Source organism: Toxorhynchites rutilus, chromosome 3, assembly GCF_029784135.1.
Source record: "Toxorhynchites rutilus septentrionalis strain SRP chromosome 3, ASM2978413v1, whole genome shotgun sequence".
NCBI lineage: Eukaryota > Metazoa > Arthropoda > Insecta > Diptera > Culicidae > Toxorhynchites > Toxorhynchites rutilus.
The window spans coordinates 66,663,059-66,687,476 of record NC_073746.1 but is presented as its reverse complement, the minus strand read 5'-3'; the positions used below and the strand labels follow the sequence as shown (position 1 = coordinate 66,687,476).

At 38.9% G+C, this 24,418-nt stretch overlaps 1 protein-coding gene across 2 annotated transcripts in view; it reads left to right on the top strand.

Moving 5' to 3' along the window:
• Positions 1–24,418, top strand: part of LOC129780073 (P protein) — a 248,822-nt gene that overhangs the window by 24,199 nt on the left and 200,205 nt on the right. The window contains exon 2 of one of the 2 annotated variants that reach the window (XM_055787979.1): positions 8,059–8,804. In XM_055787979.1, the coding sequence (XP_055643954.1) occupies positions 8,795–8,804 (10 nt within the window). In that variant the 5' untranslated portion in view covers positions 8,059–8,794. Of the gene's footprint in view, positions 1–8,058; positions 8,805–9,627; positions 10,004–24,418 lie in introns of those variants that run through there. The other variant, XM_055787980.1, reaches the window with a different exon arrangement.

Sequence of the window (24,418 nt, the reverse complement as noted above, 5' to 3'; positions counted from 1 at the left end):
CCCTTGCATTCTAAGCCCCTCATTTTTTAACCACCTCACCTTCGGCAACGCCTATAACTAACAACAATACACTGCGTTTCACAACTATAGAACAACTCATTTATTCTGAGTTTCCAGAGATATGTAAGAAGTCGGTTGAATTGAAGTATATAGTGTAGAGTACAATAACTATCTTCATTCATAAGACTGGCCATTTGAACTTTATTGTTGTGTTCAGGCGCGAAACATTTAAAAAACTAAAATTCCAGTGTTCATAACAATAGAACCAGTGGAGGCGATCTGATGTAGTGGTAACATCCATACCTCTCACGCAGAGATCACGAGTTCAATCCTCACTCCCGACATTCTTCCAAAAATGGAAGTAAAAGTCGAACCAGCCGAAATGTGTTGAAAGTCACTATAATAAAGAAAAAAAAACGGTCATGGCTATAACATAAGGTATGGCGACGGCGCCCACGAAGAAGTGACCCATAACTTCTACATGGATGATCTCAAGGTATACGCTGATTCACGTCAGCGTCTAAGTGTAGCTATCCGGGTTGTCGAAGACATAAGCAGGGACATCTGCATGGAGTTCGGCCTCGACAAGTGCCGCTGTGTTCATCTGCTGAAAGGGCAGCTTACCGAATCCGGAGGTTACGAGGTCTATGACGGCGAGTTTATAAGAGACATGGTTCGTGACGAATCCTATAAATATCTTGGATTCTGACAGCTCACCGGGATTCTCCACTCCGACATCAAGACGGAGCTGCGAGACAAGTTCTTGAGTCGAGTGAACTGTATCCTGAGGACTTTCCTCAACGCGGGGAACAAGGTACGCGCGATCAACACATTCGCGGTTCCCCTGCTGACCTTCAGTTTTGGTGTAGTCAAATGGAGCAAAACTGACCTAGAGGACCTTGAGAGGAGGATGAGTAAGCATTTAAAGAGGCCGGAATGCACCATCCTCAATCGGCACTGGAGAGAGTTTCACTGCCACGCAAAGAAATAGTTGAAATAGTCGACATATCTGCACTGTGTGTTGCCCAGGTACGACAACTGCGCGAGACTTCGCAGAACGCGCCAACCAAAACGCGCTATACCGGGCTGTCTGCGCCGCCGACAGAGGATACAGCGCTCTGCACTTGGCGCAAGCGGAGTATCAACTCAACTGCAATCTGCAAACAGTGGAGGAGAAGATTGCAGCTTGGAAGCAGAAGGCAGTGCATTGTGCCCACCCCCATCAACTGGACCGGCCACACGTCGACAAGGCCGCATCTAATCTGTGGCTAACGCGTGGTGAACTCTCTTCAGTAGTAGAAGCCGACATGATAGCCATCCAGGACAGGATAATGCCGACGAGAAACTGCAGGCGGTACGTCTGGCATCAAGACGTTGATGACATTTGCCGGATGTGCCATCAACCAGGTGAAAACATAGAGCACATTATGGGAGGCTGTCCCGTTTTGGCCAACGCAGCCTACACCGAGCGCCACAACAACGTGGCCCGTATTGTTCATCGACAACTGGCGCTCCAATGTGCTCTACTGGAAGACAACGTACCAAACTACCGGTACCTGCCTGCACCTGTCCTGGAAAATGACCGTTTCAAGCTGTACTGGGATCGGACTGTTTTGACCGACCTCTCGATCCACCACAACCGCCCAGATATAATGGTTTACGACAAGAACGACCGCAAAGTCACCATCATCGATGTCGCGATTCCACTGAACCAGAATCTGGAGGAGACCCACGGTCGCAAAATCTGCAAGTACCGACAATTGGCCGTGGAGCTCAAGGAATTGTGGGGGCTAAGGGAGGTCCCAAGAATTGTTCCAGTCGTTCTCTCTGGAACTGGAATTGTCCCGAAGACTCTTCTGGAAGCGCTAATGGTGTTGAACATGGAGAAGGAATTGGCCGGCATCCAAAAGTCGGTCATCCTTAGCACCTGCGCGATTGTCCGACAATTTCTCGGTCAGGACTGAAACAGCACGAGCATGCAGATACGTGCATTCCGCAGAGCCTAGTCCCCCTTTGGCATTCAGAAGCCCGAGGGCAGGTGAAAATTCTGGCTAGGTTCGTCTAGTTAAGAAGTGAGATAAGTCTGCAAAAAAAAACAATAGAAAAACTCTCACTTCCTTACAAAATAAACGCCAATTTAACATAAATTACGATGAGTTTCTAATTCGTAGGTCATCTTTAGTTCTCGATCAGTTCAAATAACCCATTCGGGGAGGTTGCGACGAAGCTGCGTCATGTTATAGTGGGTATCTCGTTCTACGCAGAGGATACTACTCGTTTAAGCTCTTCAAATCACTCATACTGCTTGTAAGCTGCATCTACTATTCGTCCGATCACTCCTCATAAGTTCTTGACAGGATTTTAATTTGGTAAACAAGTTGACCAGTCCAAAATCTGAAGCCTCTATTCATTAAACCATGCCATGACTTTCCAGATTTTTTGAATTGATGCCAAATTACCCAATTATCACATTGTTTTTTATGCAAAAACAGATGTACTGAAGTACTTCGTTGCACTTCTGACTGTTTACTCGTGTTGATGGTAAGCTATCTAAACCAGGCCTTTTGAGAAAATTGTCCCCAAACCATCAACTATCGCCTGCAAAGTAACGAGTTGAAAAATTAGAAATTTAGAATGCAATGGCGTTAATTTTGTAAAGAAGTGAGAGTTTTTCCATCTGGTTCTATTGTTATAAAACACTGGAATTTTAGTTTTTCAAATGTTTCGCGCCTGAACACAGCAATAAAGTTCAAATGGTCAGTCTTATAAATGAAGATAGTTATTGTACTCTGCACTATATACTTCAATTCAACCGACTTCTTACATATCTCTGGAAACTCAGAATAAATGAGTTGTTCTATAGTTGTGAAACGCAGTGTATGCAACAACACAGAAGAGCTCTCCACCGGAAAGCGTGGAAATCGACACTTTCACTTTCAACGAACAAAATTTAACTACTGTTTGCAATCGTACAAAGGAGGAATGGAAGATTCCATTCCTCCTTTGTATCGATCAAAATCTTTGTGTATATCAGCATTAAGAAAGAATGTTGTCCGACCGCTAGCTGTATGGAGGCTATTATTTGAAATTTGGCTTGTTTATACCACATCCAGCCCTAAATAGTTTTTCTTAGTTTTCTCCCAGCATTGTTTTTTTTCTCGTACATTCGAGATCGAAAGGAACATTGTTGCACTTAAAAATCCATTATTTAGGGGCGAGCGCAGTGCAAAGTTGAAACTGATTGAAAACACAACACAACTACAATAACGAACACAAAGCTCAATGTTTTATCAACCAAAGGCGCAACAAAAAAGGTAATCGATTTTCTAGAATTCACTTTTCACTGCAGAACATACGCGTAGTCGTTTTCTTCGAATTTTCTTATTTATCTTTTATGTTTTCTAAAGTATCATTCTTGTTTGAGTGGAGACAAACACAACGATATAAATACGACTCAAATCTGATCGTTCGTTTTTTTTTATCTTATGATGATGAGTTATACGTACGTAGAAAAAAAACATTTGTTTTATATATACCAAATAAGCTGAGAACGAGTGGAACTTAAATCACAATATTAAATCTATTCACATTATCCGTACATTAGATCAGATTGTTTATTTTATAGAGCCTTTAAACTTGAAGGCTTATTCCTCGAACTGAACGTATGCATAAGTTACTCGTTTTTGACGGTAAGTACACAAATGGGTAATTTTCATTAATTTGAACCGTTTACAGAATAGGGAATCACAATAGCATATTAATGAAATGTTGGAGAATTTCCAATTCAATTTGTGTGCAAATCATCAAAATTCGCTCGTTGCGAAGTTAGTTATTAATGTTAACATTATTCATAAAAACATTACAGGGAAACTTCGATATAACGTACCCTCATTATAATGTACCCTCGATATAACGTCACTCGATACAACGTACATTTAACCTCGATATAACGTACATATTTCCAAAGTCAAAAGAAATAATTTTTTGAATATTGTTTTTTTTCTGAATGAATCATAAATTTTATGTATTTTGATACTGAAGCTTTTTTGTAGCTTTAGTCAATCCCGAAATACAACTGTTTTGTGATTCTGGATTCTGAATGAATCGAATTTTAATCAACAGTATGAAGGAAAACATCATGAGAAGGGTTGGTTTCGTCTTCTAGTTGAATTTGTTCATTAACCTTACTCAAACAGCAACACAATAAAGTAATATAAGCTACGTTTCTGAGTTCTTTATTGTGCTTCGATATAACGTACAATTCGATACAACGTACAATTTTGAAAGTAAAATGTACGTTATATCGAAGTTACCCTGTATCTGTTTTCTGATGTGGTACCCTTCTTGGAAAACGTAGTTCTACGTAAAAAAATAACAAATGAGAGGCTCATCAAAATTGTTTAATCCAAATCTACATTTTTTTTCTGCACCGGGCTTTTATTTTTACCATACTTGTTTGGAGCATTATGCTATCGATCTCTAAAAATAAACTTTTGATACATTCAACATGAATAAAAACAAGTGTCAAAGCCCTGTCAGTATTTTGTTTCATTATACTTTAATAAATAAATATAAAATTAAACTAAAATCGTGAACTTGTGGGCTATTTTTTATGTCGACACTGTATTTTTTTCAATTTTCATTTCATGTTTTATGTCAACTATAAAATAAACCGAAATTTTGCAAAGTTTATTCCACTAATATCAGTAACTCGTATGATTGCTATATACAAGGGCAGTCCGATAAGTACTTAGCCTACAAAAAAAAAAAATTTGGAAAAGTGGCGATTCATTACTGAACATAGTCTTCTTTTAGCTCGATATACTTGACACAGCGAAGCTCCAGCTTCTTTAATCCATCTGAAAAAAACGTTTTCTCGAGGTCTGCTCCGTAACGGCGGTGACCTCCTCATTCAACTAAAATTTCTGCCCGGCAAGTGACTTTTTCATGTTTGGAAACAAAAAAAAAATCGCATGGGGCCAAATCTGGAGAATACGGTGGATGGGGCGTAGTTCAATTCGACCAATTTGGCCGTTTTCTAAAATCCGCGGACACGTCCGCTTCCACATACGGTCAAAACGAAACTACGAGTCCCATTCGGCTGAAATTTTGACAGTAGCCGTTTACGAGAATGTACTACACGATAAGTAATCTCTCTCGCGATAGGTCTGATTTAAAAAAATGCGTATCATCTACTAATCACAATCTAACAATAATCTAGCAATTGTCACTAATTTTATCCATTTAATAATTTTTGTTTGAAATATCGATGAAACATAATCTCATGTGTGGTTAAAGCATTGCTGTGATTGAAGATGAAAATATTAACGAGCAGAGTCGATTTATGATTAAAAGACGTTGTTTTATTATGACATTATATTGTGAACAAACAAAATTCTGATCCTGGTTTTTATCTAAGACTACAACGTTTAATTTGAAAAGCGTAACTTGTGATTACCATGAAACGTTTCAGGTCCTATTTCTGGTCAATCATTTTGCAATGATTTTATTGACCCTCCATATTTGACAACCAGTTATTAGTCAAGACTGTGCCAATTTGGTACCGCATCGACCGGTTGTGGCACAGCCCGTATTCAGCCATTCCATGCCAAACCGATATAGTGGTTCTCAGATTTTCGTGAAAAGTGGTAGCTGTGTTCTTTATCCCAAAATATTAGACCCGTATATTTTTATTTATTTTTTATTATGGTGCCCCTTTCCATTTCAGGGTGGTCCGAAAAATCAACTGTTTTCCCTTTTTTTCAAAAATTACTTTTTTCTTAAATTCATAACTTTTGAACTACTGAACCGATTCAGATGATCGATATACCAAAATCAAGCCAATTAGCTATTTTTTTTTTGTTCTTGGATTTTGTTTTTGTAATTATTGATTATATTTGTATTTTGTTGTGCAAGTGTAATATTTTAAATGAAGAGCTGTCAGGAGAGTCTATCACCTTGTCGAAGTCCCCTGTGAGTCCCAAACGATTTCGACAGACTGCCTGAGATCGGCATACTTCACCGCACACCGTTTATAGTTGCCTGAATCAGTCTTGTCAGCTTTCGGGGAATTCAGTGTTCGTTCAAAATACGGGGACATAATTGGATCTAATTCCCTACTAGTGCTCAGGAATATTATATGGCAGCAGCCGTTGATACTATTATTCTTAAAAGCTGTCCATTATGCCGCGTTCGTCGCATTTCTGTTAGTTGAAATTCGAGGAAAAAGCTGTCAACATATTATATTGAGTATCCTATGGCCATGAGTGCTCTCTTGGGAAGTTCGAGTAACTGCTGCATTGAACTGGTCTTTTTGGCTACTAAGTTCTGCTTATGTATAGGAAAGCGAAAGGAGAATGAGCAAGTGCATTCGAGGAAGTTAAGCGGACTTCTAAGGAAGACATATTAGGGGGACATAATATCAAAATCGCGACTACTCAAGCTATCATAATCTGATGTGCGTGAGTATACCCTTTAGAAACCACTAATTCAGTCATTATTGCATTTTTTACATAACCAAACAACATGCACGATATTATGACATCCTGGACCACAATTAGATAAATTGTTAGTATCAAGACCTACACGATAAATACGTGAATTGAGCCCGAATAGATTGAACTTTGGGGATAATAGGGTGAAACCATATTCCAAAATCTTCCCTCTATTGATTCTGCCAACTTATAAATGCCAGTTCATCCGAAAAATTTAGAATAACTCGTGCTACGCATAGTTTCACATTGTGAGCTAACGCCGAAATGCAGGCACAAAGATTGCTCGTTGCGTCGGGGGGGAAACCGAGTGGTTAGTGCAATCGAAAAAACATACCCATTTTAATCGGAAAATTGTTCATCTTTTTAACTATATTCCCCATTCGTGTTTCAAGCAAAAAATTGCTGGAAAAATTTCCTGGTATATAACACATAATATGTCGCAATAACGATTTTGAGTAATATGCGTTTGAAAACTCTTAATGAACCGTTACATTTTTCGTAGAATTACCCCCCTATATAGAATACGAACACATAGTCCTATATCAAAGTGATGATAAATTTCCCAGGAAATCCATCGTTTTCCAACAACTTTATCGAATATCATATTTAAATCAGACAGCTTACTATAAGGCTATGGAATTTTTTTAAAGAAAGGTCAATGATTTTTGATACGATTGTTGAATTAGTCGTAAATGATGAGTGCAACTCATCATAAACTGTCCTAAGCAAACGGACAATGATGAGCTGGACTCGGCAGAAATCATTGCGGTTTGATGCTTTTTATGAGAGCAGTCTCTGTAAGTCATATCGATCTATTGCTTTGATAGACTTGTGTGCATGTTTCTAGAAAAATCTACCAGAGCAGTGCTGACTGAAAATCAATTGTCGTTCAAGGGGTTCATATTAGATATGTGATAATGAAAATTACAGTTACGGGTAGCATCCATGTTTTCAGAAGGAAAGTTTAGAATCGTCGGTTTCTTACTTTATTATAGAGCAATTATTCATTCATTTATGTAATCATGTCTTGAACATATAGAGGGACCTTAAACCACCAAGTTCAAGGGGCTATAGAATTGCGCTATCCATTTCTTATCAAAGCAGTGTATATCTACAGAATACTGAGCTGTGACGGAAAGACAATTAAACACTGATTATTTTATGTATGTAATGTATGTTGTAGTTCCCAGCGAAACTAGATTGTTTGGAAAATGAATATAGACGAAAAGGGTCAAATCTTCGGCATTGTCTCAATCTCGTTCATTGTAGCTTAAAAAAATCGCATGGCCATTTCGTCATACAGAATTAGATAAACGATTACTTTAAACGAATCTGTCAAATACAAATAGAACAGAAACAACAGAGAGTCTTTCCATTCGAATGACCTCTCACAGAAGCATCACCACCTGGCCCTTCAGTCCCCTCAATCACTCGCCTCGGAAGCATCCAAATTTCCTCATCGAACCATATCGCCATCGGCTTGATGGTGCATAATTGTGCTAATCCACCGAAACTGCTCTAATAACGCACATTATTTCTCCTTCGCTCTCAATTTATTTTGCAGATTTCAGAAATAGCCCGGGTGTGCACACGCATACACACACAAACACATCAGCACACCGGCTGGACCGCGTTTCGGAAGTCGAAGTCGAAGTCGAAAGTCAAAGTATCGTCGCCAGACGATTCGGAGATTCAGTTAGTGGCGGATTCGGACCGGGCATAGACGAGATCCATCCAGATGATGCTTAATCCCTAATTGCTCGGAGAAGGTGGCGTCCGCGTGTCAGTGAATGCCGTCTGTGTGGAATCAGATGATTACTGACCCCAGCTAATCCGTCGTTGATTCTGACGTGGATTCCGGCATCGATGTCGGATTTCGGATTTCCGCAAAATATATGTGTGTGATTAGTGCGCGTGTGGTTCCGTTGTTTTTCAGTGTTTAAACCCGTTTCCAGTAATTCATTGCGCGATTAGTGGGAATCGTAAGCTGAATTAATTTAATTTGGTGCTGCAGAAATCAAGTGCATGACCGTGCGATAGTTGCAATTGTTGTCCCTGGCCTTGAAACGGTCAGCGAATGTGATGTGAAAAGGTTCAGAAAGGATGACGAATTGGGTGACTATTACGTGTGATGTGGCGACGCAAGTCGGCCCGAGTGAAAGGCTAGGATTTTTCCGTGAAGTGTAGCGACAGTGCAGGAGGGGAACAGGAAAAAAGGAAGACATATGACCATATAATAGGATTGAAAAATCGAGAAAACGACGAAGCAGAAAGTTTAAAGGTTCTCCGACGTAGAAATCATGTGGAAAAGTAAGTTGACGCAAGCGAACCACAATCGAATGCAGAATGAGCAACAATGCGCGTTTCGACGCACTGAATGTGCTCTAACAACTGTTTGATATTATTGAGCGATGGTTCACCCCTCGAAAGTCAATAGTTTCGAACGAATGCTTAGGATTTTATTTGTGTGTGTTCTAATAGATGTTTTCAGAGTATTTTGGTTTTTATTGTAGTCACTTTGTAGAACACAGAAATACACGGAGAAACACAATGACACGGTTGGCAATAGTTGCAACAGCACCAAAGTATAACAAGCGAGTTTCTTTTCTCTGTAGATAAACTTTTATGATAGTGTGAAAGTCGGTCCTGAACAGATGCAGTTGCAGAAGAGTCACAAATAGACGTTATGAATCGAAATTGACCTTATAGAATATAGATTAAAGAATTACCAAATCAATTCTGCGATAATATTGACCCAATTGTATATATTTACATTCATTTTATGTCGCTGCCATTTCCTCGAACGCTCACCGGTTGTTTAGCATTCGACAAGCCATAATATTTTTTTGCACTTCATCTTAGCTTCCGCATCCACTTTTCATGCATTCGCATTTCATTCGTTCGTTCGAAAGAAGAAAAAAATCGATCAGAAACATGCCGTGCAACTCATATTTACTAAGTATTATTTTTCTCCCCCACAGAGAGTACAATTTTCCTCTGCTATAGTGGCTGCTAGTGGCGGATAATGAAACAGCAAAGGCCCCCATCTCAATTGGAAAAGTCATCTCACCTCATCTCAGCAAAGAAATGAGTGCTAAATTTGAGTCTCGTCAGGAAACGTGGTAGTCAAACAAAAATTGCTAGTTCAATTGGAATACAAGAGAATGAAGTGGACTATCTCCGTTTCGCTAGTTGTTGCTATGTAAAAAAGTAGTTTAAATTTGTGCCCTCGTAGTGTTTACGTTCAGTTCTTACACATAGTAGTGCATTTTAGTTCGGCTCACCAGATTCAAACCGCCATCGAGCATCATCAAGTTATCTTCCAGCAGTAGTAAATTTACTCACCCACGCGAAGCAATAGCGATCAATTAGGCAATCATTTGACAGTTGCACACCTGAGCACACAGGATGCCAAAACATTTGCGCACACCAACGTCTTCCACCGCATACGGACGGATCGGCATGGTGCCCGAATCGGACGACTCCTTGCACAGCCAGGAGGTGGAGAAGTGAGTGTTTTGATTCATTCCTGAATTTTATTTATGTTTTTGTTTTTGTTTTTGTCATACATGTATGTGTATGTACGTGTAAGTGTCCGTTTGTGTTCCATCATATTTGGACATCGACTTACCTGTTGATTTTGTGACAACAATAATTGTGTTCCTTGTGTAACAAGATTCAATCCGAATAAAATGTGGCTGTTCAATTCTCATTATTTCATTCTAACCTCACATAATCTTACTGGGTCATCCATATTAAATGCTCACGCAAAAAAAAATCGAATAGCTCCTTATAAATTTATTTTTTGCTCCGACAATGGTAACACTGCATTCCCCACTTCGGGACGATAATATCCGGCTACTCGTTCAGTCTGATCGAATGGTTTTTTAGTGTCAAGATGTACAATATGTGATGTATGTGCTCCCGTGGCCGAGTGGTTAGCGTCACACATTATCATGCCTGGTGTTCGGGTTCGATTCCCGTTCTGGTCCGGGGAATTTTTCGTCAAAGGAATTTTGTTTCGACTTGCTCTGTGGTCACGCGTATTCTTGAGCTTGCCACTCAGAATGTATTCAAGGCATGTTATTCAACTAAGAAACTAATAAAAATCTCAACTAAGTACTAATAAAAATGACGCAAGTAATTACTACGTTGAGACGGCGAAGTTCCTCTAGGAACGTTAGAGCCATTTAAGAAGAAGAAGAAGATGTACAATTTACAAGAACATGTGTTTTTAGTGAAATCGTACTACTCGAGCGACCTAAGCCTTAATGAAACCTTGTCCTCATATGGTAAGAATTTCAACATTTCTCGTCGTCGATTACTTCCTCTGGGGGTACGTGAAGGACCGTTGCTATGTTAAAAGTCACAAAATTTGGAGGAACTTAAAGAAGAAATAACTCGGATTTTCAACAGCATCGAAGTCGTAATGTTACAGTTGTACATGAAGAATTTTGTTCACCGTTTAAAACGCGTTATCGAAAAAAGGGGTGGTCACATCGAAAATGTCCTAAAATAAGCTTTATGTTGTTTTTTTTTAAATAAAAATCGGTTCACTTTTGTAGAAGTTATTAAAATTTGTTGCGTGAGCGTTTAATCTGAAGGACCCTGTACTTCAACTAAATATCTGGCTAACAATTCTTAAGGCTTCTCATCTTTGCACATATTTGTCATCTTTCTGAACGTTAGAATAATTTCTTCACACAGTCAAATTGCTGAAATACTTTACCATAGAACTTTGAAATCTAATCATTTTTATCTAAATCCAGATGTTTAATTTAAGTAAGGAACTCATTAAACAGTTTATGGGATTTCAATTTTTATAGGATTATATCATGCACATACGATTCACCTAGTCTGAAATGAAATTGATTGCATACACTAGATAATTTCAACGATAAGATAAATTACTTGAATGTAATGCTTAGTTGTATAATAACGATAACTAACTTTTTGCACATTAATTTTACTATTCGTGGCATATATTTTGTTTGAAGTTATTGCTTTATTACCTAAAATTATTTGGCCCTTCCTGTTAAGTGCAACTGAATGTAAAAACGTTCCTTATGACCGAAGCGAAAGCAAAAATGTCATTTCGCTATGAACGGACATCTTATCGAGCATTCTCTGTGTATTCTTTAGTACTTAATCATATATTCAAAGATTGGTTTATTTATATACGAGGATTATCCAGACTCCCTTACTTTTCATGCTGTAACTAATCAAAATATTCTCACTACTGAGAGTAGGAATGATTTGATACCACGACCGCAGCTCTAGCTACGCCGACTGCCTCTCTAGCCAAAAACGTCTACTACTTTCTGGATACCCCTCGTACATAAACACAATGAAGCGTGTTAGCCAAGGATGAGATTAATGTAATCTTCAAGCTGATTTCACCATTTAATTACTCGTAAACTACTGATTAGTTCACTTTCTGAATCACTTAAGATTATGCTTTTTTCTAATAAGAGTGTGGTAACATAAAAAATTGTTTTTTATGGTTTTTCGTGAAAATTAATTCATCATTTAAAATAATCGTTGAATACCTGTAACTTTTTTATTTATTATTAGTTTTTATCTTTCTTTGTTGAATACGAGTCCAAATGGATCCAAATACGAGGAAGAATTAATTGGGTGTCCTTCCAAGAGGGGGGAAGATAGTTCTCCTATCTACAAAAATACTCCAAACGGTAATGCTTTTATACCAACGGCTTTATTTCCGTTTCCACTTCATGCAAACGAAATGAACGGCACGCCATTGACCTACGTTTATGAGTTAGTGAAGCGTCAAAGATAACTGTAGGATTTCAAGCAGAATGAACACTTTTCAAATTGAAATTATAAATGAAAATGACCTTCTCCGTATCAAAATAGTGTTCAAAGTGAATGGAAAACTTTATTTTCTTGATGTGGTAAAATAATCTCTCAAAAAAATTGTATCTGAAGATAATTTTATATTATAATGATAAGTTGTAGTGGGAAACTAATTTCGTATCCAGATGTCGGCACCGTACCGTTGTCATCACGGATAAACTTTATTTCGTTTCCACCGTGAAGTGGAAACGGGAATAAAGCCGCAGGTGTTTCGAAGAATACACGTGATTGTTGTATCGAAAGGGAAAATTTTACTTTATGGAGAGTAGTTTCCATCGATACTTATCCATTTTTTCCCATCAGTGTGAAAACTAATGAATACCACGCCAAAAACAAACTGTTTCTCTTTGGAAACAAACCATTCATCAGGTAAACCACATTTCCGTAAGAATTGAAGCGCTGCTCAGCAAGTGCGTATCCCTTCAATGCAAATTAGGGGTAGGCGGAAGGAGCCAAGTCCAGTGAATGATCCGCATGTGGGAAATCTTCCAAACCAAATGACTCAATCATTTCCATCACCGGTTTTGGACCGGTTTTGCTAATCACTGTGTTGTCTTTTTTGGTACTCAGGTTTTCAACCCGAAGCTCGACTCAAATTGATCATTTGTTGTCAGTAGTTTTCAATATTAATGGGTGCGCCTGGTTTGAATAGCTCAGGGTAGATCCCACTAAACACAGAACATTGTCTTCCGTCCGTAGTGACTTGACAGTACAATGCCATTTTAATGGTTCCCCTGAACTTACCGAAGATTTCATAAGCTCAGGGAACTAATTCTGTTTTTTTTTCATGCGATGGACAAATGGTTTTGATTTGTACCTGGCGAGTAGCTTTTACATGCGATTTTTTAGGTTTTCTGATGTCTTCTGTTCAGCTCATGTGGAAACCATTTTTCGATCCGCTGGATCAAACTATAGAGATGGTAGGTTGGTAACTATAGAGATGGTAGGTTGAGTCGCATTCTATCGATCCACTAGTTGTTGTTGTGCTTGAGTGACATCATCGATGCGATCGATAAATTTCAATTGTAGAAATCCAGTAAATCAATTCTGACTGCAAATTGTACTTTCCAGGTGCAAAAGTTTAAATACTGCAGAGTAAAACATGTTTTGTTTTGAGCTGAAATCTTTCGCTAGATGTCTTCACAAAGCCGTAGCAAATTCATATGTTATTGCAATAAATGTTGTTCTCGGTGTCCTCAAGGGTCCTTCCACCTGGACGTATCCGTCTTCGTTTTGTGAAGAAAGTACTGCTGGGTACCACCTCATCACGTACCAGTCTTAAACTCACTTGTCTTCAAACGATTTGGTCACCAATGACTCTAAGTCGTCCGCAGGGATCAGATTTGTGTTGAATCTACCTCGTCGGCCTCATCTAACTAGATGAACTGGTTTTTCATTCCCATTCGATTCGATTATGCAATAACGCTCGCTAAGTCGGTTAGTGCGACAACGGGGCGACTTAATGGGTATGTTGGGTCAACGTTGTCAACCTTTTTCTGGAATTATTTGGAATCTTCCAGCCCTATAAGGATTATCCAGACATCCAGAATATTCATTGTCTAGTCCAGACTTTCTATGATTCTCCAGATTTATCGCAATAATATAACATTTACTCTTCTGACTGACTTCAATTTTCATAGAAAATAATGGACTTTTAATAATTACCCAATGATGTAATCTGAAATTTTTAGTCCTGTTGCGAAGCAGCAAATTTTCTGAGATCCGAGAGCTTCCGAAACCTAAGAGGATGTTACATCCATGCGCGAAACGATAGCTGTCATTAGAAGCAGTTGCCCAGAGAGTCTTTGGTATGAAAAATGAAAAATCATCGAAGACGAACCGCAATTCAAAGCGCAATGAACCTCTATTTTTCAAATATCCAGACAAGTCCATACTTTCTTTCACCAGCAGCCAGAATTTAATGAAAACCACTTGGAACCCCTGCGTTGGGTACGTGCGGTGGTGAATCCAGCAGCCGCTTCTGTCGAAAGTGCTTTACATTTAGGGGAAAGTCGGGAAAGATGGACAGCTTTCCAGCCTTCCGCTATTTTTGGACACGTTTCAATTTCGTTGAATTCATTGTACGTAAAACAGTTGGTCTGTGATTTGCGAGTATTTTGCACCCCCGCTCCTTGATTTAGTATCCACGACGTTTCATTGATTTTTTTTTTTTTGAAAACGCGATAATAATGTGTTTTGATACGTTTGCTCGCAATTTGTTTGCGCATAAATGAAATGTCAGTCGCCATTAATTTAGATTTTCTCATAAGAGAGATAGAAATAGGAGAGAAAAGAAAATGAAGTAATATTAGTGCAGTGCTAGAAGAGTGTTCAAAGATGGCAGCAAGAGGGATTGCCGTAGTGAGAATGGTGTATCTAGGGTTGTGAAGTTTTTTTTCCGATAGCTATTTAAGTGAGAGCGAATCGGGATTGTAAGGTTGTGCGGAAGGAGAGAATCAGGATGTGAAAGAGTTCTCTCCGCTCAAATATTTGCGCTCTGGTCTGGCCACAACATCGCTCTCTGAGAGGCCATATTAATCTTATGAGCCAATAAAAAGTTTCTAGGGTTGCTCATGTTTATCCACCACATATTGCAAATCATTTTGAATTTGTCTTTCTGTAACAACAGAAGCTTAGATGTAAGACCGCTTCGCAAGCCCCTGTGAGATTGTATTGAGATTTGATATACATATGAAGGTAGTGATACTTTTAAAGACTTGAGATTCTGTTCCTGTGTTATATTATCTTATTGTAATTCGCGTACAACTGTTTAGTTTATTATTTAATGAATTTGAGGTCTATCAAGGATTTGTTGATTTCAGCTAGAGTGTATACATGTGGCGTCATTGCAATTACGTTGCGTTTTTTTTGACGTCATCATGCAATTGTCATGCATCAACTTTTTTTTTCCTATATGTTTTGCTCGTAATCTTAATTTTTTTTTTTAAACTCAAATTTCTCTTTGTTACACAGATTCTCAGGTTTTCTAAATGTAACACTCAACCGTCGCGATTTAAATTCAATAAAGGGTATAGCTTTAGAGTATAGCGAATAGCTTTAGAGAAGTTCTCGTGGTTACCTTTTCAGGTTTCCGAAAGATATCTCTCCGCCGTCGCGAATGGATTACGATACAAAGTACACACGATAAATAATATATGAAAATGAAGCCAATTCAATCAACTTTTTAGGGTTTCCTTCTCAGGATACCTGAAGATAATCTCTGCCGCGTGTTGTACCACTTGAGATTTTCGGATTTTTGTTTTGTCGAGAGGTCAATTGTTCGCATTTACATAATCACATCACTTTCCGCAGTGAATCCTGATTTGTCTTAACCATTTCCACTAACAACTATCCCTTCCATGATAAACGCTAGGGAACCACGCTATAGAGGCGACCCTTCTGGCCTTTGGGCGGCGAACATCATACTAACATTCCTTCCCTTCCCCTGGTGACTGTAAGGACGTGGCCGGCGTCGTTATTGACCATTTAAAGCTCAAATCACCGAAAATTGCACAACGAGAATGATTTGCTAGTCCCAAGCGTCATTCTGTGTGTTCTTTGTGCAATTTGGTTGGTTCAGGTCAATCACGGAGAGCAACTACGAATTGTACAGTCTAACCAAGCTCAAGCTCAAGCTCAATTTGATTATCTCCTTCTTCTTTTTTTAATAGATGCCCACTAGATACGTTTGCAAGTGCAACCAGATATCATGGATGAATCATCAGAGTGATTTTTAAAACGCATTATGAATTTGTCATTTCGAATGCCGGAAGCTATTTTAGACATGAAAAAATGGGAAAAATTACGTGCCCTTCCAGGCGATTTTAGTTTAGCCTTCTTGTTCGATTATTTTTAAGGCCTATTTGAAGACCTCCAAAACATATCGAGTACATAAACTTGAATTTTCAGTTAGTGTCCATCTTTCCCGAATCAATCTCATTTTTTCAAAGATGCCGGACACATTCATTTTGCAAATTTTCTGCCTCAAAAAAAAAATTATAATAAAAAGATACCTAGACTATCTTTGTGGTGAGATAGCTATATATTTTTTTGGGAAACTCACGAAAATAATCAACGTTTACTTAAGGGGTCCGTCTTTACCACCCTTCCCCTATCTGGAAAACGGTACCAGGAGACGGGGTTAGATTCTAGAAAAAACCGATAACGACTCCCTATAGCACGAGAGATTTTTCGCATAGCGAGAAGTATGATCTGGGTATCTGGTCTTCGGTAGTTCCTTTACAGTATTCTGGGTGCCTATGTGGTTCGAGGCAGCCTTGTAGTGTATTCAACGATTCCGTCAATTTTTATACAAGCTTGGGCACAGTCCTTAGCACCTCGGCAAAGAGGAATCCTCCCGATTCGGTTCCGCTGTTTTAAAAAAGCAAAGCTAACCGCTAGGTGGCAGACTGCTTTCTTGAGGAAGCGCTGAAACGCTAGAAAGCTCGCCGCTCTCAGCACTGACTGTATTTCCAGGTGTGGATGGAAGGAGGCCGGTGGAAATTCGGAAGGTGCGGCGATATGCAAGTCCAGCTGGCGTTGGACACCAAGATCGTGAGCTCAAGCCCGTATATTACTCACATTTTACAGATTAAGCAAATCTCAAGCAAGGAATGACACAAAGTCATCCATGAAACGTCCTGAGCGAGTGTGTGCCCGATTAGTTTGACGGAAGGGCACATCAACATGCGTAAACAAAGAAACGTATTCTTCTCGGATGGTTGTCGAAGATGCCATTCATTTTGTCAAGGAAGAGTAACTATTAACTAGTAGTATGAGTACAAAGGCTTGTGGGACTCCTTGTAAAATACCCGGGAATTGTGGTTCCCAATTCAAATGCGCTAAGTACGAAGGCTGAGGAAACCTTCCACAAAAAAGAATTTTGTGGCTAACAATTCCTCAGCTATACAGTTGTTTTAAGACTGTTAGTGTTCAAACACAGTGCCGAGCTTTAGCGATGTCCAGTGTAGCTATTTTGTGTGAAGGTTTTTTGTCCTTGCTATGTTTTTTTGCATGAAAAACACATTTATTTTAATAATAAAATGAATTCATACATTACTCAAAGTATTGGCTTTCGCTAGCCAACCATTTTCCCATCTTTCTGACAATTTACGGATTCTGATGCGTTCATATTTTGATATTTTGACGTTACAAATGAATCCAGCCAATTTTTCATACCTTGTTCTATTCCACTCACAGCGTTCTGCATCGATCGAAACAAGGAAAGGTGTGGGCCTTGTATGGGTGAAACGTACGATATTTTCCTAATAGTTTTTAACTCGATCAACAACATGAGGTCGAGCGTTGTCATGATGTTATATAACTGACTCGTGTCTGGCTTTAAACGTATCAATCATTTCCCTTTTAATCCCACCAAATAAGGAGCATTATTTCGACACCTTGGATATTCAGATTCGGCGTTGATTTTCTTGGGCTTTAAATACGGTTGTGTCCCATTTACCCGAAATATATGTACCCGAATGTAACAAATACCCGAATGCACAATTACCCGAATACAACATTTACCCTAATGCGACATTTACTCGAATGCCACATTTATCCGAATGCAACATTCACGCAAATGTAACGTGTACCCGAATGAAGAAGGAAAAGTTCAGACAAATCAGATTATGAGTTTTGTCGAATCCCCTGTTGATAAGTAAGATTAAATCAAAATAACATGAGAGAGCAATAACAAAACGAAGTAGAATGAAAAATTGTAATGAGAAAATTTGAAAATTATACGGCTTCGCTGTGTCATTTTCAGAAAGTTGTGTAGGCACAATAAACATGACATTTACTTTCCATTATGCATGAACACGGTAGTTTTATAATAAAAAATATAAAGCTACGTGTACGTATTGAAAATGTGAAAATAATTGGTAAGAAAAAAAGTTACTTAGGTATTAACGCCACCGCAGAACTAATTTTATTATAAATTTGTTTATTCGTAATGAAATTTATTTTGAGGTCAATTAATTGAGGGCGAAGCCCCCATCTAGCGAGGATGGCGAACCGAGGCGGCCCCAAGCCGCCGAGATTATGCAATCCGAGTCGACCGTCGACCCGCCTTCGGAAGCGGCGGCCTCTCGCAAGCAAACCTGTGTTCCACCGATTGCCCGGTTTGTTTGAAACATAAGAGGTCGGCTTACGTTTGCCTGGTGCATAACGTTTGCCCGGTTAATTTTTGCTTTGAAATATATAAATAATTCACCGGTCAAACGAACTCCGTCCGACGCTCACTAGCGCTCGGTTGATCTCACAATAAATTTAATTACGAAAAAAATCATAATCAAAATTGTGCTGCGGTCGCGCTAATAGGTAAATATTAAAAGAATAATAATATTTCATACATTTTTTTAATCTTAAACCAGAGCTGTTCATTAGCGTTTCTTTTTTTCGTTCTAAATATTTTAATTGGATTTAACAAACGTAAATATCTTATTTCAAAAATTACAGAAAATTATTCCTTCTTTGACAAATTCTCTGTCGTGATGGTGATGATCAACTATATTAATTTAAATTAAGATTATTTTTTAAAAATATTTCTTTCTTTCTTATTCAGGATAGTTCACCATTCGGGTAAACGTTTTATCCATATAAATAATATTCTAGTGACATCGTTCCTCGTAAATACTCTAGAATCTCGTTGTGTTACGATACCTGCTTTTATCCCCATCCGACGCATCATCTGTCTTTTTTGGTTTTTCAACAGATTTCAATGAGTCAATGAGCATTCAATGAGTTTTATGGCAACTGCTTGAAATTGACCACTGTCTTCTACGTGTATGGCTTACGTGATCCAAACGACTGGATAATGTTTATAATCGAATTTGAAAGTCCATCATTCATACAAAATTACTTAATTGAAGCTTTGAAAAACCGCTGTTTCTCTCGTTTCTGCTCTTCCTCTCGCAATATACGAGTTTTTGGATACTAATTAATGTATGAATGGGATCATTTTAATAACGCTTATCAGGATTGAATATAGAAATAGAATAGTATACTTGGGTAAATGTCACTTTCGGGTAAATGTTACATTCGGGTATATATTGCATTCAGGTAAATGTTCTATTTGGGTACTTGTCGCATTCGGGTATTTGTTACATTCGGGTGATTGAAATTCGGTTGAATGTTTTTCGGGAAACTGTATTTCGGGTAAATGTGACATAATCTTAAATACAATTGTTGTAGCGAATCCATTTTTCATCCCCGGTGACGATTCGATGAAATAAGACTTCCTTCTGCGCCGTTCAAGCAACATTTGTGACATGCAAAATCGCCGTTCTAAATCTCTCACTTTCAATTTGCATGGTACAATTTTTTTGACGTAGGACTACGTCTTTCATTTCTATACCGGGGTGTAAAATCAAAGTTTCAATAACGAAAGCGTTACGCCGGAGACCGAGATTTTGAGTGTTAAGAGCTCCTAAACAACTGAACGAAATGGTACTTCATTCGAAAGATAAAATGTCTACGCGTTCTATACTTGTTACTTTCTGATCCAAAAACTTGTTTCAATAGTCTTAAATTTGCTTTCAAAATAGGCTATTGAAATCACCAATCGGTATATAAGCGAGCGCCGCTCGGAAATTCACTCAGTTCTAATTGAACAGCGATTAGAGCATGTTGTCGCTGTTGTGGTGAAGCTCTTCATTTATCATGAAAGCGCGGATGAACGGTGTCACCAAGAGCCTGTTTGTGCATCTTAGGCCAGAAGGGAATCCATCAGGAGGAGAGTGATGCTACAAACGGTTCCCCGGGAAGATCTCGAAGCAGCCGCTACACACACACACACATACACGCACGGAATTCTTTCCGTTTGGATCGAGAAAGATCCGGAAAATAATCTGCCAGTTCCTCTAGGAATTTAAAAATACATTCATGTGAAAGAGTTTATTTGAATGTTTTCTATCCATGTAACACTGTGACCAAATATGTTTCAATCAAGTGCTATTAACAGATGGTTATCGAGTTAGCATTAACCACTGGTGGGCTTCCAGTATCGAGGAAAATGTGGAAATATCTAATCGTTACTGAAAATAATCTGCCAGTTCCTCTGGGAATTTAAAATTACATTCATATGAAAGAGTTTATTTTAATGTTTTCTATCCATGTAACACTGTGACCAAATACATTAGGTTTTATGATTTTTCAATCAATCGCAATCAACAGGATAGCTTCTGAAGATTATTCTTCCCCATCAGTAGGATATTTCCGTATCCAATATTGGATGCATAAAACCTTGTGCCTCCAACGTAACGCTCTCGTTTTCGAAGTTCTCCAAATATTCATTCATTCAGAATGAATTCAGATTCAACTTCATACAAATGATCAACGTAGTCCTACGTCACCCTTGCGGTTATACCATAGATATAACCCACTTCCTGTTTTTTCGCTTTTGGATGTATCCTGCGGCTTTGAGTCATTTGGAAATAGCATTTCGAGTTACTCCCAATGATTTTTCTTATGATTAAAAATGTACTATTTAAATTTTTCATAGTAAATCGTTTACTATCTTGAACAACAATACGTTGAGTCACAATATTCTTCGAAAAACGAAGATTGTAGCGGTATGTGGATGCGGAGCGCTTTTCTAATATCTGATGGTCCATTAGATCAAACCATTGTTTTCAAGTTACTTTTCCGTTTGACAGACGAACTCCGTTAACAGAATAGAAACCTTCCACTACCTACATGTGGAAAAAAAAACGATTCATAACTAACCGCTGACAAGCATGTGATGTTATTTTTAAACCCGGCGACAGCTATTCTGACTGCCGGTTTTCCGGTTCGCAGAACCGTCGCTTCGCGTGACCTAGCTGTCGTTTGTGTCCATTCACAGCACTTCATCTTTTTTTTCTTCACAGAGGGAAATGCCTTAAGAAGGCGACATGAATTTCATTGAATTCAAATCGAACTCCTACTGCAAAATTGTATGAGATTCTTCGGAATATTCACGTAAATGTAGCCATATCCTTTTGAAAATGATTGTTCAACTTTATTATAATACAATATAATACAAGATGAAGTTATTCTTGTTCCGCGATAGATTCAAGATTACTGAGAAACGGCTGGTTCTTCAATTTTTGGAAGAATGTCGGGAGTGAGAATTGAACTCGTGACCCTGAGCGTGAGAGGTACGAATGTTACCACTACGCCAGATCGCCTCCGGTTTGGATTTAAAAGGCTGACTATATTATCTGTCATAGATTGTTACGAATGGTGATTAATTTAAGAATATCATCATAATTGTATCAGGTACAAAGCCATGAATTCGACCCATCCCCTAAGGGGAAAATTTTCGTTGCGATTCGGGGAAAATGCGCCAACAGCAATTAAAATTGAGATTTCCATCAATGCTACGACCACCCACTTGTTGGCTGCAGCGTTCAAAAGAAAGCCTCCTTGGGGGAAGAGCCCACCCCCCATCATTCGCTACGCATTATTGAAAATTGAAGACAAACTTCCCCGCGTAGGAAGTAGAAAGTAGAGCTGGAGTGAGAGAGCAATTATTGATCCACGTGGCGTCGACCGTCGTGGTCGACCAGCCAAATCGGATAACGATATAAATTGATTTCGGAGACGCTAAACATGTTTGTCAATAATTCGATATTCATTATTCAGTCCTTTTTGACGGAGGAATATAAATTTTCCGCACGTCAAACGGGGAGTGGATTTTTTGGGAATCGACATTTGATTGATATATTTAGCCCGATTCCAAATGTTTCGCAGGAAATAGGGATTTATCATCCATCAATCCATTGATTGGCAGTTGTGGGAAGTAAGAGGCTGGAAGCAGACTAATGTAGGAAAAATAAACCATACGTAGAAATTCTGATAAACATTGATACCGTCCCTTCAATTGTTTTTAATTAATCGTCGTTTAGGACAATTCTCGTTGCTTTCTTTGTTCACTCGGGCGCAAGTTAACAGGAGAATTAAGAACATCCACCGCACAGCAGTCACTCCACTGCGGCTGGGTCGGAATCATTGAAACTGCCTTTAATAACATTTACCCTCTTCGTTCTCATTGAAGATCTCTATCGCGGACTGTCTGTTTTCCACATCGTTTAGCAGTGGGGTCGCTGCCGAATTTACCTCTCGGCGAGACAATTCATGATGCAGCATTACATAATTTATGCTACTTGTGTCCGCCGAGGAATCGAGGGACAAAAAAAGACGAATCTCAATGACACGAGCGACCTCTGTCATGGTCGCAGTTAGGGATTATAAAAAGTACCGCGAAATATTGTTCGTTCGTTTAGCATTTCGACTTTTTTTTCCAAACAATAAAACAGGGAACGCACTAATTGGTTTCTTTTATTCGTTTGTTTTCCGTGGGAAGAAGAGCTTCGGCGCTGACTAACTGCGTACTGGAGATTATTTCATAATGTTGCGCAAAATTGATTCTGCGAAATTATTAGCAATGGGCCTTTGCAGTAGGAAAATTTTATTTCGACATAGATCAAATTTAATGGAAATTGAGGCGCTTCTTCATCACTGTTCTGTTCAGCGTTCAGTGTATACTTGAGAGCGGATCGAGTTCTGTGAACGCGCACTGTTGCTGACGGAGATGATTTGGTACGGGCCGGAGGCTGTCATATTTGTTTACAATCAATGGAAAGATGGTATTATGCGAAATTGAATTGTTACGATAAGTTGAATTAAATAAAAGGAAATATAGATAAATAGACAGTTGGATAGAATCTAGAACCGAATTGAAGTAGTTGTTGCTGAAGAATTTAAATAGAAAACTAAAATGTAAGGAAAATAATTATTTGTACCTATGTAATTTAAACATGAAAATAATTACAGCTTTGAGTGCTTCAAAGTAACAGTACTCCAAGGATTGTTTTTTACGAACGAAACACTACTCAAAGATTTTATATTCTTTCTGATGGAGAGATACAACTATCCTTGCTGTGACCAGGACGACAGCTTCGATGCTAGTGTTCGCTGCGATCGTTGCCGGAAGTGGTTCCATTTCTCGTGCGTTAGAGTCGACGATAGTATTGCGGAGGTGGTATGGTTTTGCCTGCCGTGCATTGGTGAAGACGAATCCATTCGACAATCTGTTGGAACGACAGGGAAGACAAGAACGCGGTCGCAATCTCATGTGACTGTAAGATCCGGTAGTAGCAAGATCGAAGAAACCCATCAAGTTGGTGAGTCTTCGAAAAATAAGAATACTCAAAAAGACATTGTAAAAGATAGTAGTAAAGCGGAAGTTTCGAAAGAAAATAAAAATAAAGAAGATTTTACGATAGGGGATCAAGAAATATCCCAGTTAGGTGTTGAAAATATTAATAATCCACGACGTGTACGTAAAAGCGGAAGTGTGTTGTCAACGGAATCGAGAAAAGAAAAAGCTATGCGAGAACTCGAGAGTTTAGAGGAAATGAGCCGAATTAAACAACTTGAGGAGGAGAACGAAAGGAAGATCTTAGAACTAGAGAAGAAACGGATCGAAAGGCTGCGCCAAGAAGCACAGAAGAAACATGATTTACAGAAACTTTTGGAAGAAGAGTCGGATCCTGATGAGGAAAATGTTTCTGGGCAAGACAAAGTCAATTACCACGAAAAGGAGACTGGGGCAAACCGGGAAGTCTATCGTCAACAAGAGCAACATGAAATTCGACAAGATAAAAAGAAACATAAAACAGGACAAAATCGGAGCCCGATATGTCGAGTCCCAAGGAATCCTGACAATGATTGTTCCTCCGATTCGACGGATGGAGAGGCTAATGTTTGTGCAAAAAGTGAATCGAAACAATTCACCCGAATACAGAGTGGACCGTCACGGTTGCAAATCGCATCTCGACAGGTTTACTCCAAAAGTCTTCCGAAGTTTACTGGTGATCCGCAAGAATGGCCACTGTTCATCAGTGCATACGAACAGGCAAATTTATCGTGTGGATTTACAAATGCTGAAAATTTAGTTCGGCTTCAGGAAGCCCTTAAAGGAAAGGCACTAGAAGCTGTCAGACATCGTATGCTGTTGCCTGAAAACGTACCAGCAGTCATCGAGAAGTTGAGAAAGCGCT